This window comes from Colletotrichum siamense (genome assembly GCF_013390195.1).
Source record: "Colletotrichum siamense strain Cg363 chromosome Unknown KSG_Cg363_contig03, whole genome shotgun sequence".
Taxonomy (NCBI): Eukaryota; Fungi; Ascomycota; class Sordariomycetes; order Glomerellales; family Glomerellaceae; genus Colletotrichum; species Colletotrichum siamense.
In genome coordinates, this window is record NW_023501016.1 from 1,976,205 (window position 1) to 1,992,233 (window position 16,029).

Consider the following 16,029-nt stretch of genomic DNA (forward strand, 5'->3'; position numbering starts at 1 on the left):
ATACCTCTGGTTTTACTTCAAGTCAAACAGGTCCAACGTTGGCTCCAGCGTCTGGGCGTGCGTAATCGTCTCGACAGGATTCCAGCGACAGAAGGAAATTTCCGCGGGGTAAAGTTGACATTAGATATCGGCTCCTCTTGAGTGGAGAGAGGCAATATGGTGACCCCGAGCAAGGGTTGAGGCTCCGGTGTCTTTATTACCGCGCAGCTGAATGCAAGGTGGTGACACATGGCAGGCCGGCGAGTGGTTTTAAGCTTGGCGCATCACCCTTGAGCGTTTCACGCTTACTGACAGGCCAGCCAGTAGCGTAGCGTTACGAGCTGATTTGGGTAAAAGTCAATCACCCCAAGGCAGATTGATCCCGTCGGCCGTATGCACCCGCAAAACGAATTGCAGCGGAAACTCTGATACTCTCGAATAGACTATTTTTGGGAACATTTGCCGGGCAGTGTCAGGCCTGTCTGCGTACTCCTTTACGTCGGCGACTGTTTGCCGTTGTGTAGGAGAGGCGTGGATACAGACGCCCGGGACTCAACAACAGCCGGTGTTAGTCTGAAATCGCCCGTCAGAGGTCTTGGCGGACGAGTTGATGATCTGTGTGTCGGGATTTCGAATCTTGGCTGAACGTTGAAAAGCAATTCAGACTCGTTATTTACACGGATCGCCTCACAAAACTCGGGGGTTGCGCAAGTCGTAGTCCTGGAACCCAATGTCCTCGAAACAGTCGGCATCTCTATTGACAATGGCAGCTGCTGGAAGTGCGTCTCCTCGCACTCTGCAGCAGGGCATCCGCAGAAGCATATCTGCGGCTGCTTCGGGTGGCTTGCACCTGCTGACCAGCGAGACGGATCTCAACCGAGGCCGAGAACACGACGAACACATATCGCCGACGCGGGTTTCTGTGAGGGATCGCATGAGCCTCCGGTCTAGAAGTCCCGGATCCTCGAGTCTATCAGATCTGGATCCCTTCTTTGATCGAGCAATGTCACTGCCTTCCATTCGGGAGAGAGATAGTGACAACGACAGCCAGTTCCGCAATCCATTTGCAGACACGAACTCTGTGGCAGACACGCAGGCAGACGATGCTCGGAATCCGTTCGACGATTCAAGTGCCGAGGACACACTGCAGGAGCAGCCTCCAGAGCCGCCCTATCACATTTTCACCAAGAGGCAAAAGTGGTTTGTTATCGTCATTATAGGCACAGCGGGGTTGTTCTCTGGCCTATCGTCAAACATCTACTTTCCCTCGCTCGATGCCATCTCACGGGTAGGCCCTTTTGTACCTCGGATTTACGAACATTAGCTAACTTTAATATAGGATCTACATGTGAGCGCCGAGATGGTCTCGTTGACGATCACCTCCTATCTCATTATCCAAGGCATTTCGCCGCTCTTTTGGGGCTCCATCTCAGATGCCTTGGGGAGACGACCTATCTACATTGCCTCTTTTGCCGTCTACATCATTTCCAACATCGGTCTCAGTTTTTCGCCAAATTTCACCATTCTCATGGTTTTCAGAGGGTTGCAAGCGGCCGGCAGCGCTTCGACCGTCAGCATCGGTAAGCCCGACCCGAGGGCGATCAGCCCAAACCCACCAAACCTATTTTTAAAAGAAACCACACTCCTCATCAAGTTCTAACCACCACTGTAGGAAACGGTGTCATCCAGGATATCTCTCCTCCCGCGGAGCGGGGTGAGTTCATTAGTTTTTACCAGGCGAGTAAGTCGATGCCTCCTGTTTCATGCTCTGCAGTGAGTGGTTGGTGCTCGGAGTTGCTTACTCGGAGGTAATCTCGAAGTCCGAAACTTCAGCATAGCAGTTGGGCCTGTGCTCGGCGGTCTGCTCGCAAACTTCCTCGGTTTCCGATCCATCTTTGTCTTTCTTTTGATACTCTCTTCGGTAGTCACTATTGTGATTATCATATTTCTGCCCGAGACCATGCGAAGCATTGCCGGGAATGGCTCGCTCCGGCTGGGGGGTGTCTATAAGCCCCTGATACGCCTTGTTACAAAAGAGCCTGATTATCTAGAAGACCCGGAAGAACCCCTTCCGCGGAAGAAGGTGACAGCAGCAACCTTCTTGGAGCCTTTGCGTCTGCTCGTACAGAGAGACATACTCATCAACCTCATATTCGGCGGTGTTGTTTACACCATCTGGAGCATGGTCACGTCGAGTACCACTGGATTGTTCAAACAGCTTTTCAACCTAAATGAACTCCAGATTGGCTTGGCGTTTCTACCCAATGGTATGTTATACCAACGCTCCACTCTTGACGACTTAGACGAAATCTGACTCACTCTTTCACAGGATTCGGAACTATCGTGGGCTCAGCCATAGCTGGAAAGCTAATGACACGAGATTACAAAGCAATAGAAGAGGCATACAAGGCATCCCATAACATGGAGAAGTCCGAAAAACTGACAGCCAAGAACATGCCCGCCGACTTCCCGATAGAACGGGCGCGTCTACGTCGTTTGCCATGGGTCGTCGTCATATTCATCGCATCAACGGGTGCTTACGGCGTCTCGCTCAACTTTCCCTCCGCGACCTCATTGACAGGCTGGATCGCTGTTCCGCTTACACTACAGTTCTTCATCGCTGCGACGAGCAACGCTGTGTTCGCCCTCAATCAGACTCTCGTCACGGATTTGTGCCCCGGCAAAGGAGCAAGTGCTACAGCCATCAACAATCTCGTCCGGTGCGGCCTAGGAGCGATTGGGGTGGCGTTCATAGAGCAGTTCATCGCTTCAACAGGACCTGGGGCCGCGTTTCTTGGACTTGCACTTGTCATGGTTGTCGTTGGGCCGTTGGCGGTTGTTCATTGGTACTGGGGCCAACAATGGAGAGCTGCAAGAATTCAGGCGAAAGAGATGACAGAGACCGAGAAAGAGGCAGGGCGTTCGGGTTGAACAGTCCTCTCCGAGATAAAGACGCTCGTCAGCATTTACAATCGTTCAAAAAGCCAGCATACGCTCCAGAATACGGAGCCTACATACATGTTTGCATTATTGGGAAAGGGATAAATAGACAAAAGCATGAGAATCTCCTCGGTTGTGATGAACTTCGTGCAACTGCTACTCATAGCCAAAGCATTTCAAGATACATGCGACAATCTAGCAGATCAAACGCTGATCATGTTTTGCTCTATCTATATTCTTTGGGAGCCCAACCATCCAATTCGTGAAAGCTCGCGCCACTGTTCATGCTTCGAGAGATACCTTCGAAGTATCGTCTTGCTTTCCGCAGCAGATTCGGCACCAGCCAACTATCGCATCGTACCCAAGGCAGCGGTTACGACTCGCAACGTCAGTGGAGCTGGCTCTATTTTCAGACAAGAATCCCCAGACAAAATCTGTCTTTGGTCTGGCGAATCAACGTAGCTCGAAATGCTGATGACTTACACACGAGCGCTGATCCGATTTCCGCCCCGCAGTCGACCTGATCAGGGGTCAGCGTCTTGTTCTGAAAGAACCTAAATAGCTGTCAGTTCGTCGCAACCACTGGTAAATCTTCAACTGACATTTGATCCCATCAATCGGACTAATTCCTTTCGTGCCTTAGTCAGGAATCACCCAAGGTTCGGCTTTCGGTTCTGGTTCTTTCCCGATCAATCGGCCGGGCCGACCCCGGACTCGGCTTACCGCTGGCATGCATACCCGAGCGGGGTTCGTCTTATCAGCAACGCGATTGACATTTCTATTAGACGGCCGGCACGCCGATGGTGCTCCGGGGTGAGATATCGCAATGATAGTTATCCTCGGAAGACTTGAGCTCGTCAGTACTAGGTATATATTTCGTTGCTTCATCCTGCAAATTAGCACAGCTCTTGGCGACTTTCCACAGCTGAGAACTCCGATCCATCATCCCACCGTCCCGAGTCTTTATTGTGTCTTTATTCAGGATACCCGCAATTCATTATGACGGTTCCCGAAGTTCATGCCGCGGACGTGAGTTCCAAAGCCATCAAGATTCAACAGCAACTCGCCCAGTACCTCGACAAATACGTTTCAGACAACCAAAAGTCACTGCAATGCAACAAGGAGGCATCCGGTTCCTTGCCAGGAGGAACAACCCGCTCCGTTCTTTACTATGAACCCTTCCCACTGGCGTTTTCGGGAGGTCACGGTTGTCATCTAACATCCATGGATGGAGACGAGTACCTCGACTTTCTCTCTGAGTACTGCGCTGGCATGTTTGGCCACTCACACCCAGACATCATTGCCGCAATTGAGAGTGTTACCAAGTCAGGGTTTACTCTCGGTGGACCAGGACCTAAAGAGGGCGAATTGGGAAAGTTGCTTGTGGACCGATTTCCAAGTATCGACGCCATCAGGTTCTGTAACTCAGGTACAGAGGCTAACACCATGGCTATTGCTACTGCTCTGCACTTTATTGGGAGGAAGAAAGTAATTAGTAATTCAATCCCCACAAGTCTTCGGGACTTTATTAACAATTTCATCAGATTTTGGTTTTCGAAAATGGCTATCACGGCGGCACACTAGCCTTCACGCCAGGAAACCCGTTGATTCTCCCTCATGACTTCGTTCAGGGTCGATACAACGACATTGAGTACACACGCCCTCTCATTACCGAAGAACTCGGCATCGTTATCGTCGAGCCGTTGCAAGGCGCAGCCGGCATGTTTGCTGGAACGAAGGAATTCCTCCAGTTTCTCAGGGACGAGGCCACCCGCGTCGGCGCTATCTTGATCTTTGACGAAGTCATTACCTCGCGCCTCAACTACGGCGGTCTGCAAGAAATCCACGGAATTATTCCCGACATGACGACAATCGGCAAGCACTTTGGAGGCGGCTTCTCCTTCGGTGCCTTTGGCGGAAAGAAGGATATCATGGACCTGTACGACCCGTCGTCTCCCACGAGCCTGCATCACTCCGGCACCTGGAACAACAACAAATTCTCCATGACAGCAGGTGTTGCTGCGACGAAGCTGCTTTCGAGAGAAGCCCTCGATAAGAACAATAGCCTCGGCAACAAGCTGAGAGAAGGACTTGGCGCTCTTTTCAAGGCTAAGGACGAGTCGATACTTACTCTGAGTGGGTTCGGCAGCGTCATTGGAGTGCACTTCAACGGGCCCTCGGCAGATAACTTGCGAGACTTGTTTTTCTTTTATATGCTGAGCAAGAGGATTTACGTCGGTCGTCGGGGATTTCTGGCGTTGAACATTACCCACGAGGAGGAACATATCAACAGAGTGTTGGAAGTGGCGAAAGAATTTTGTGACGAAGTGTTGTAGGAGCGATTATATCGTCTCAAATGCAATGAACCGTGTCCACTTGCAACTCATTGTGTTGATGATACCTGACTCGGGATGAAGTAGCAAGCTTAAAGCCACATCCCATTTCGATGCGTCGGCCCGTAATCAGATAAGACTTTTTCGGGCCGGGCATTAAATAAAATGACAGGTGACCCGCCATGCCCTTGCTCGAAATACCGATTTCCGGAGTCTTGACGGTGGTGCTCAGAGAGGAAGGTTGATAAAGACGCAGGATCAAGGTCTCTTGGCGGGTTCAGAGTAACGTGGTAACCCCCTCGATCCCTGTTTATCGCAGCAGATCAGCCTATCGCGCGGGGTAAACAACGCCGAAGCGGCGCACGGCATCCGTGCTCTTAAGGACGCCTCGCCAACCAATTCAAACACTCATCCCTCACACCATCCTCAATCAGTCTGACGAAGAGGAGACGCAATTCGTCCGACTTCACTCACCTCCGCCCTAGGTTGTCCGACTGGTCTCCGGCTCTCCTCCGGCCGTCATCCACAATGCCGGACACCCGGCCCCGCCGCATGGCCCCACTCATCCAGCTCATCGCACTCCTCTCCCTTCATCCCGGTCATGTCTTTGGTCAATCCTCCCCGGGATTCCCCATGGTCATCAACACGTGGGGCGGACCCTTCACTGCTGCCACCGACGCTGCGTACCAGGCGCTCCTGAAGCCGGGCACCTCGGCCCTCGACGCCGTCGAGATCGGCTGCGCGACCTGCGAAGCCAATCAGTGCGACGGCAGCGTCGGTTTCGGAGGGTCCCCGGGCGAGAACTGCGAGACGACTCTCGACGCCATGATCATGGACGGAGTGACCATGAAATCCGGCTCCGTCGCCGCCCTCCGCCGCGTCAAGAATGCGATTGGAGTAGCCCGCCATGTGCTTGAATACACTTCGCACACCATGCTGGCCGGCGACCTCGCGACGGAGTTTGCCATCGAGAACGGCTTTACCGCTGAGACCCTATCAACTGAGGCATCCACCGAAAGATGTGCTGAATGGAAGAAGGGCAACTGCCAGTCAAATTACAGACAGAACGTCAGCCCGGATCCGAAGACTGCGTGCGGCCCATACACGCCGGTTGAGCTCGACTCCAGCTCTCCAGACTACTTCAACCTCATCGCGCCGAACTCCGCCCAAGCCTCTCACGACACCATCTCCATGACAGCAATCGATGCCAATGGAATCATGGCGGCGGGTACGTCGACGAACGGCGCTTCGTTCAAGGTTCCTGGGCGCGTGGGCGATGGGCCTATCACTGGCTCCGGCTCGTATGTTGACGGTGATGTCGGGGCTTGCGGCGCTACGGGTGATGGCGACATCATGATGAGGTTCCTGCCGTGTTATCAGGCTGTTGAGAGCATGAGGAGGGGTATGACCCCGGAGGAAGCAGCGCGAGATGCCGTCGTTCGCATGGTCAAGAAGTACCCGGCAGTATCAGCTGGCATCGTGGTGGTCAACAACAAGGGCGAGCATGCAGGGGCAGGTTCGGGTTGGACTTTCACCTATGCATACAGAGGCGGGACGATGAATGCGACACAGGTTGTCACTGTGCCTCCGGTCGTCGTTGGTCGGTCATTGACGGTTCAGATGCCTTAGAAAACAATTCGGGGTGGAGATTAACATACCTTTACTGATAATGAATATTTTTATCTTCACGTATGTGTAATTCATAAACCATGTCAAACGTATATAGTCCACCTCCATGGCGTCGACAAACTCGCGTCACACTTAGTAGACACGGTCATTGAGACTGCAACATTGGTCTTTCTAAAAGATTTCGGGTGTCAGACTGGATCTGATTTATATACATCGCCATGACTCGCAGAGAGCCCTAAAGGTAAGGCTACCAAATGTACAAGTAGAAATGCAAAGCCATCCCACATACTATCCACAAACAATTTCTATCTCAACACAGTCACCACTCTCGTGGCAACTTCACGCTTTTTCAACAATAAGAAAATCGATTTGGTGTAGACTTGAGCGAAAAGAGACGCTTAGTAGACGGGGACCTTGAAGGCGGGGAAGGTGTAGGTCCAGCTATCAATGGACTTGGCGTCGTTGACGCAGTCGAAGTCGGAGCTGTTGCCCTTCCAGAGAGGGCGCGAGGGCCACTGGCAGAGCATCTGGGTCTCGCCGGCGTTGACGTTGGTGGAAGAGGTGACGGTGGCGTTGAGGCGGTCGGGCTTGTTACCGTTCTCGACCCAGTCGATCATGATGTTCATGTTGTTCTGGGGGTAGGGGCCGGGCTGAAGGCTGTTGGTGCCGCAGTGGCCGGCGCCGGGGACGAGGTAGAACTGGTACCAGTCCTGGAGAGCCTGCTGGGCGGCCTCGTCGGTCGCGTTGGGGTACATGATGGAGCGGACGGACTGCCAGTAGTGGACGGAGGAGGCGGCGGGGATGGAGGAGTCGGACTCGCCGTGGTAGTGGAGGAGCTTGCCGCCGGAGGACTGGAAGGTGCTCAGGTCGGGGTAGGTGGTCTGGAGGGTGTCGTAGTAGCGGAGGAAGCCGGTGTTGATCCAGTCGACGAGGGTGTCGTAGGTGACGTTGTTCATGTCGGAGAGGTTGTCGAGCTCGAGGAGCTGGATGAAGCGGGTGACGTACTCGCCGCCAGTGGAAGGGATGGAGAGCTCCCAGGCGCCGGTGTCAGAGTTGTAGACAGTGGCAGCGTCACCGAGCTCGGAGCCGATCTGCCAGGAGAGGTAGGCGCGCTCGCCGGCGGAGTTGAAGATACCATCGTAAATGGCTTGGGCAACGGCGACACCCTCAGCGGAGACGGAGCCGTTCTGGGCGGGCTGGTAGCTGGTGGTGCTGCCGGCGGCCTGTCTCTTGTTGAGACCTCTCTTGTTGAATCCGAAGCCGAGAGAGGTGCTGTTCTTCTCAGCGCAGTAGTAGGACTCGCCGATGACGGACTTCAGGTCGAAGTTGAGCTTGCAGAGGTCGGTACGGGAAATAACGCCATCGGTTCTTCCGTCAAGAGAATCGCAGGCAGCGATGGTGGAGTTGACGATCTTGGCCAACTCGCAGGGAGGGGGCAGGTAGTCCTGAACATGCTCAACGGCAGAGGAGTAGACGTGGAGGACCTGCTGGTGGGCAAAGCGGAAAGCAGGGGCACCGGCAATGACACCGTCGTACTCCTCACCCCAGCGCTGGACCTGAGACATACCCTCACGACCACCGTCGGAGCAGCCCTCGTAGTAAGTATAGACCTTCTGGTCATCGGTCAAGCTGTACAAGCTCTTGGAAACGGCCTTGCCGACCTGGGTCATCTCGCCCAGAGCCTGGTAGCCGAACATGTGGGTAGCATCCCAGTTGATGGAGCCGTTGCCGTAAAGGACCTGAGACATGTAGTCGTTGTTGAAGGCATCGTAGCCGGCGTCGGTGGCACCGGAAGCAGCGCCGTAGGCCAGACCGCCGGTGGCGTCGCTGGAGAGGGAGTAACCACCTCCTCCGGCGACGTAGAAACGGTTCTTGAAGTCGTCGGGGCTGGGGAAGGCGTACTTGAGGACGACCTTGTCGCCGTGGCCGGTGTGGGTATAGTGGACCGTCACGTTGCAGTAGCTGTAAGTGGCCGAGCTGCCGGAGGAAGCTCCACCCATGCCGCCGCCGCCGGTGGTGGCGTTGTAGACCGCGGCCACGGTGACGGTGGAAGGAAGAAGGTCGACTCCGAGAAGAGTGCCGTTCGCGGGGAGGGCGTTCTGGACGTTCTCGACGGTGCAGAGATCGGTGAGAGAAGCCGCATTAGCAGCAGCCGCGAGGGCGCGGACAGCCGCCTTGGAGAGTTGAGGCATGTTGGTGAGGTTGAGATGGAAACGCCCTAGGATTATAGTTGAAACGAATGTGGATGGAGAGAAAGGGAAACAACCTGAGGTGGTGAGGAGTTTCAAGACCAGAAACACATTGTTAGGACGACTGCTTTTATAAACAAGATCGTCGTTGTTCAACCCTCGACGACGATGTCGCTGTCCGACAGTCCCCGTCGCATTGCGATCGAGAACATCCCCCCCACACACGTCCCGTAGGTACGCCTCATAGTGCAGAGGCGCAGTAGGGCCGTGATCTGGAGCTCTCGCATCGACCCCAGTTGGCCCGGTAGATATGATGGGGGCCGAGTAACCCCTATGTCGGTAAGCTCCGTCCACGTCAGCCACGATGAACGGGAATGCCATATTGGATGGTAAGGCTGGCAGACTAGGAGTCGGGACGAACCTGGCTCGTGTGGAGACCCGTCTTTCCATTCGTCGGGACATGTTCCTTGCATTGAAATGTCTGATTTAGCACCTCGGGTACAACATCAGAAGACCGGGGTGCCACGTAACTCTGGTCCTGTACAATCTTCTGCGCTGTCTTTGTGGCAGTAACGCGTTACGCGTCTGCCCTTAGGGCCCTCAGCCATGTGTCTTACTTTGAGCCTTCTTAGAGAATAGCACACGGGCAAGCTTCAATGGAATGACCTCACCATGCTAAGTCTATCCCAGCGGAAAGTTTTCTCCCCACAAATCACGCGGTATCCATGCCCCGAGAATTCTCGTTCTTGGGGGCTAGAGCTTAAACCGAGTCAAGCTTGAGGAAGATACACTAGGGTCGTAGCCAGTTTGTGGCGTAGATCGCAGCGTAACGTGATGACGGCGCACTGTTCAAGTAGACGAAAGCCACAACAAACTCCCGAGCCAACATCGACCGCGGAAGTTTTCCTTTCCTTCTCGGCGGGGCATCCTGCACAGTTTCCTGTCTCTCGGATCCGAGAATACCCTGTTGTTTACGCTCTTCAGGTAAAATAAGGGATGCCTGCATAAGCCTTAAGATGAGTCGTGAGTCGTAAGCTTCTGTATAGCAGAGCCCTTCCTTCGGGACAACCCCACAAGAAGAAAGGTCTGGAAAGGGGCTTTTACGCCCATTACGACTGCGCGCTCTGCAGAAGCTCGACATGTATGGTCTTCGCCGCACCAAGTCTGCGGCCGATTCGGCACCGCCTTCGGGTTGTGGGCGTCGGTGAGCTCATGAACTGTCATCCACCGAGTAATTCTGCTCGCCTCTCCTGAGAATGTTCCGGTCTTCCAAGGCGGGTCATGCCGTCTTTCATCAAAATAGAGCTCAAAGTCGAAGAAAGACGGGGCCGCCGAGGACCCGCCCTTCCTCCGGTGGCAGAGAGTCTAAATGCCATAGTGGGGCTAGTCCGAGGTGATATCGGAATCGTTGCCGATCATGAAGTGGGGTCTTCCCGAGCCTCTGAGCCAATGATAATGCTTATTTACAGGCTGTGTTGGTAGGTTAACGAGACTGTAGGCGAGTTGTACCACGCGGACGAAGCGTAAGACATATCTCTACGAGTATGTATTTGATATAGGAAGCTTGTCTGAATAGTCAAATAGTTGAATTCGTCGTTCTGATAATGGTAAGTCTCGCCTGCGTCACCTGCGCGCAGCAGCCAGCTTGGCTCAACCTCGTTGAGGGCCTCTCTGACATCGTCTGAGCTTGGTGTCTAGCAGCTCATGACGTGTCGTGGTCGCCGGTAAACCTGCTCAGGATCCGACTTCCAAATGAGGTCAAGTATGGATGGGTAGGTCGGAGCCGGATTTGGATGCAATTGGGGTAGATGCATGAACACAGTTCCAAACCGGAAGTCGTAACCATATTAAAGGAAATGACAGCGGCGGCGATGATGATTGATCGACGCGGTCGCCCTTCAAATGGAGACCTTCCATTGATGAAGAAAAGAGACTTCACTTTGCACACATGCTTCACGGAACGAGTTGATGCCGGCATCGAGAAGAGTGATTTTTTATTTTGAGCAGGATCTTTCCATCACAGTTCGTACACCTCGGTCGCGAGGTGTGAAATTTCGTAACGTGTAAGGTTACTTGATGCCAGGTATGTGAGCACTCAGCAAGACCGCTCTGCGATGGCTACAAAGATGCGAATAGGGGCTTAGGTCAGCGACCACGCGCATTCTCCTATCTCTGAGCCAATCCTCATGTCTATTCGGAAGAATGTGCCACGGAGTCAGAAGAAGGCCTACTTAGACAGCATACCTACACGTATGAAGTAGAATCAAGCCAATCAAATACGCCTTGTGCGAAACAACGGGCTTTCAATCGCCGACATGCATTTGGCTTGAAGTCGAATTCATCGCTAGAACCACGAAAGCTCGATTCTGAGAACACCACTGAACTGAAAAAAAGGTTGATAGCACCAAATAAATCGAGGGAATACAGCAAATCATGTGATTACTGATATCCTGCTGGGTCGAATCAAACCAACAGTCCATGGTAGATGCTGCGGTACCAACGAACTGCCCCGGTAAAGGCGGCTGCGTGAGAATGAAGCTTCGTCGCTGCAGGCGCTTCACCCGAGCACCTCCCACATTCCACCGACTCGACATAAGTGCTTGCTTCGAAATTCGAAGGTCCATTTTTGAATTTGAGGCACGGTATTACACTGCACAGTCGTGATTGTGCGAGAAGGCGCCGAGCACCCAAGTGACCCTTCGAAGTCGTGACGGACGTTTCCTCATATGCCTGAACCTTCTTGCTGGCAAACTGAAGACTGACACCTTCCATCTGGGGTTTCTAATGTAAAAAGAAGCATACGCACTTTGAATATTCCAGCTCCAGATCCAGTTGTCCTCGTATTGAATACGGAGATGGCCTAGAGGGCTCCGGAGCTTCATCGTAACAACCTCGGTTATTTGAGGAGCCCCTTTCACTGTTAGGCTCAGCGTGCCAACAGGTATGAGTCGGAGATTTCGGAGAATTCATGCACCATAGTACTTGACCTGGCTGTACGGATAACGCTTCAAAGCAAGTGACTCCCGCTTTATCGCAAGCACGGAACTTGCCTCCCCGACACATCACTGGTTTGGCATTATCAATTATCCACCCAAGGCTTGAGCTGCCGCAACCTCTGAGCAGCGTCAATAGGCACGTAGAAAATGGGAGAATCTCTCTCCTCTCAATGTGCATCTTTGTGCGTAAAAGAGACCATGAGGGCCCCAGCTGCGATTCAGGGGTAATTTGAGTGGTGGCCAAAGTCCCGAAAGTGCTGGTCGCACTACTTTAACTACGCCTCATGCGCCACACTGGCGGTTCTCAGTTCTCGTCACAACTCAGAACCATGGTCTTGGCGAATTTTCGCATTGATTGCAATGCAGCTCCATGGATCAATTGTGTATTTTGCAGCTTATTGGTGGCGTCCCGGGCTCTCGGGTCGTCTGCGCCGTGTTGGTGAATCCCCGCCCGCAAGTTTGCTGCCAAGAGCAAACACACCCGACCCTTCACAGACACCTTGGCCCATGTGATGTCTGCAGGACATGCATCATCCCTGGGGAGCATAACACCATCGCGACCAAGCTCATGAGCTGCAAGATTCTGCACTTTTATCAGTCGCCAGAGTGGATAAAGATCTCGATCACCAGGTTATATTTGCCCCGGTTCAACAACAGAAGCTGTTGAGCGGGAAACAATCAAACCCGAAGGCTGGCAAATACACGGTACCAGACTCACTTCCAACGTCTCAGCTATAGGAAAGGCTTGATTGGTACTCAGTCAAGATAAGTGGTGTGACCCTCTAACAAGCTGGATGACGGACTTTCAGGGGGTGAGAGGCATCGACGCTCTCTGTATGAGCTGTCGGAATCTCAGATTGTCTGTGTCTGGACCGACCGGATGTACGAAAGAGGAAGGTAGAGGCCTCTTGTTTAGTCCAAGCAGGCGTCGCGGTGCACTTGTCTTAAACCTATGACATGCAGATCTGATAAATCCCGTACTCACGGGGGACCGAGAGCTAAAAGACCGGAAAGGGCTCCTCGCAGAACGATCATGTTTGTATCGAAGATATAAATATTGGCAGCAATCCCATCCACTTGACTCTCTGGAGGCTGCAAATCTTTCAAGACACTTCTTTGCACGGCAAACCTCAAGCCTCCACCGCAAAATCAAGCTTCATTCCATCCCACCATACGTCTTTGTACTTTCAACGATGCAGCTCATTCGAATGATCATTACCTTGGGTGCCCTCGCTTCCTCTATTCTTGCGGCACCCATTGACTCGAAGGCCGATGTGGAGCCACGATGGTTCGACCTCAGCCCCTCAATTGCCTCTTTCGGTGACGAAGGTCCGGTCGAGGACGCGGATGCTGGTACTTCTGACGAGGCAGCGGAAGCCAAGCGTAGATGGTTCGACTTGAGCCCTTCCATTGCCTCTTTTGGCGATGAAGGTCTGGTTGAGGACTCGGAGGTCGGTGAAGCTATCACTGAGTAAAGTAAGTCAGCTGATTTACCTCACACAACCTAAGCTGTGAGTCTGACTGATATTCTGATAGTTTACTTCTAAAGGCGCGAATCGCGCAAGCCGCAACATTTCAAGACAGACTAGATGGACCTGAACGCAACGGTCTTATGGTGTCGCGGAACATCGGCGGCTTGAAGGATGCATGGCGGGCTGAGTTGTTAGTTAGGCTTAGACAAATATACCATGAGGTACTTGACTAGTGATTCACTCGCTCCTGGAACAAAGCCTTCTGAAGTGTCATTTTGGGTACCTTAAGATTGCAAGGCGCTAACAGATATCGCCATACCATATCGTTGAATTGTTGTCTACGTCTAAAACGCTTCTAATCTACGTAGCTCCAAGCATTCCACTCACGCTTACCAAAGGCCTAAACTATTCTAGGAGGAAACATCATCGGAGATGATATCGTTATTCCCGAGCATATCTCATGTCCATGTTCATAATTGATATTAAACTCACACTTTTGGACTTATTTCATGTACAACGACCCTCTGGACTCTCAGTTGCCATGCCCAGCGGTCGAGTCTCCTTCCTCTTTTGCCTAATATTGTGATTCCAAATGTTGTGATGAATAGCGGCACAGCTTTCCTCGCTTCTGTTGGAACTGGGATACCTTCCAGCCATGATGAGCACAGAGGCTGTGCCACCCTTAGCTGCTAAGCTGTAAATGGTTTCGTTAGGAGATGGTGCTGACCCAACAAACACTGACAGGTAAGTTCGAAGACCAGATCTTCCAGGATACCCCACGCAATTTACCAGCCAACTGGGTTCTGGAAATGATTTCGACGAGGTGGCGTATCTCAAACTTCGTCGGATGGCCCCTTTAGGAATGTGCCTTCTTATCTGTTTGCTTGTTGTTGGAACCAACAAGGCCTTGCGAACGTAGCCCGGTTTCCTGCAATTTCCGAAAAGTTGGAAGTTTGCTCTAGTTCCGCCGAAGGATTGAGGCGATGTCTTTGCGGGCGGTTGTAGCAAACATCTTCATCGGTCGATTGAGAGGTTGAATGTCAGGGCCGACTTGCGCCATCATCGCGGGGTTGTCGCAAGACCACTGAAGCTGTCCTACCCTTATTGATTAGCCTTCTGTCTCTGTATATCAGAGAAACTCTCCATGTCACACTGTCACGCCTCGATTGTCGTTGAAAACCTTTCAAACTTGCGTTTTGGCCTTCATAGCACCTTTCGTCTTTCACCATGGGATCAGGCAAGCCTGAATCTAGCAGCTACAAGCTGTTGTCAGATGACGAGAGTTCGGTCGACAATGGCCACGTTTGCAGCCGGTGCGAAACCTCTATTTCGGACGATCGGGCCTGGAGGTCATTCTCGACTTTGAAGTTTGTTCTGGCTTTTGTCTTCTGCCAAGTGCCCATTCTGCTTTTCAGCTTCGCGGTCTTCCGGTACATACTTCAAAGAAACGAGAGAGGTAGCGACACGTACGACAAGAATGATTGTGGGTGTCTTCATTTTGATGCCCAGCCTTCGTTATCGTCAGTCTAACGTCAAGCCTGGTAGACCTTGCATTCGAAACGTACAACGCGACCGGGACTCCGTACAGCATTATCGACGCAGCGGATCCGTCGAAAGACGCGGACAAATTCTGGAATGATTTGAAGAGATGTAGGAGCCCCCTGATGAAACTAAATCTGCCACCATGACACTGGGCTGGACTTTGAACTCACGTCTCTTTTTCTTCAGACACCGGTATCGTTACAGTAGACGACGCGTGGGCGGAGAGCAATAATCTCCCGCCCACTGTCAAATACCCTCATGACCCGCAACTCCGAGTTTACCAAGTAGGCTGCCATCTTCTTCTCTCTCACGAATGTGTAATAGCTAACCGTAACTCAGGTGAATGTCTTCCACTCTCTCCATTGCTTGGTATGAAGACTAAAGTTTCCCAATGGCCTTACTATAAAACTAATGAGGGCAGTACCGCATCCGAAACAGGCTCATCTCGAATGTGCCGATGGAAAAGTGGCCGCGCAATGACATCCACACGATGCATTGCGTGGACCATCTGAGAGAGGAGATTATGTGCAACGTCGGTGAGTGTATTTTTCCAGCCTTCACGAGATCAACGACAGTATTTTCGAGAGGATGTGGTCTGATTAGATCCTACAGACGTTTCAATGTCGGGGTCAAACGAGTTTGTTGCTTTCAATAACCACAACCACGACCGGAAGTGTCGAGACCTGGCCGCGGTGCAAAGGTGGGCCCAGGAACATACTTGGCTTGGCTATAAGGATTACCTTGAAGGTGTCATTGGATACGACGCCAATGAGGCCGAGCGAGTCAATACGGCACTTGCTGGAAAGGGTCAGTGGAACAAGGCGAACAGCACCCACAACAAGGAGACCGGGAAGATTGAAGCTTGGTTTGAAGATCACGAAATCTCCAGCGGACATTAGTTGTGCAGCCCAATCATGCCTCAAGGCTTTCTCGCAATTCAGTTATAAAT

At 52.4% G+C, this 16,029-nt stretch overlaps 5 protein-coding genes across 5 annotated transcripts; 4 read left to right on the forward strand and 1 right to left on the reverse strand.

Annotated features, from left to right (window-relative positions):
* Positions 1 to 742: 742 nt before the first annotated feature.
* ITP1-4 (Itaconate transport protein) lies at positions 743 to 2,910 on the forward strand (the record flags this gene model as incomplete). Its single annotated transcript, XM_036636381.1, has 5 exons — positions 743 to 1,267; positions 1,319 to 1,559; positions 1,652 to 1,720; positions 1,800 to 2,246; positions 2,309 to 2,910. The coding sequence occupies 5 exons, from the start codon at positions 743 to 745 to the stop codon at positions 2,908 to 2,910; spliced, it is 1,884 nt and encodes a 627-aa protein (XP_036498518.1).
* Positions 2,911 to 3,918: 1,008 nt separating this feature from the next.
* On the forward strand, positions 3,919 to 5,255 carry BFAT (Beta-phenylalanine transaminase; the record flags this gene model as incomplete). The annotated part of the gene is made up of 2 exons (XM_036636382.1): positions 3,919 to 4,407; positions 4,464 to 5,255. 2 exons carry the CDS (start codon positions 3,919 to 3,921, stop codon positions 5,253 to 5,255), a joined length of 1,281 nt encoding a protein of 426 aa, XP_036498519.1.
* A 630-nt stretch (positions 5,256 to 5,885) lies between these two features.
* CGCS363_v004534 (putative isoaspartyl peptidase/L-asparaginase 3) lies at positions 5,886 to 6,881 on the forward strand (the record flags this gene model as incomplete). The annotated part of the gene is made up of 1 exon (XM_036636383.1): positions 5,886 to 6,881. The coding sequence occupies one exon, from the start codon at positions 5,886 to 5,888 to the stop codon at positions 6,879 to 6,881; it is 996 nt and encodes a 331-aa protein (XP_036497217.1).
* A 398-nt stretch (positions 6,882 to 7,279) lies between these two features.
* On the reverse strand, positions 7,280 to 9,073 carry Tannase (the record flags this gene model as incomplete). Its single annotated transcript, XM_036636384.1, has 1 exon — positions 7,280 to 9,073. One exon carries the CDS (start codon positions 9,071 to 9,073, stop codon positions 7,280 to 7,282), a length of 1,794 nt encoding a protein of 597 aa, XP_036498517.1.
* Positions 9,074 to 14,765: 5,692 nt separating this feature from the next.
* cctR-0 (Cyclochlorotine biosynthesis protein R) lies at positions 14,766 to 15,979 on the forward strand (the record flags this gene model as incomplete). The annotated part of the gene is made up of 6 exons (XM_036636385.1): positions 14,766 to 15,021; positions 15,084 to 15,188; positions 15,267 to 15,364; positions 15,420 to 15,449; positions 15,502 to 15,616; positions 15,693 to 15,979. The coding sequence occupies 6 exons, from the start codon at positions 14,766 to 14,768 to the stop codon at positions 15,977 to 15,979; spliced, it is 891 nt and encodes a 296-aa protein (XP_036498481.1).
* Between the last annotated feature and the right edge of the window lie 50 nt (positions 15,980 to 16,029).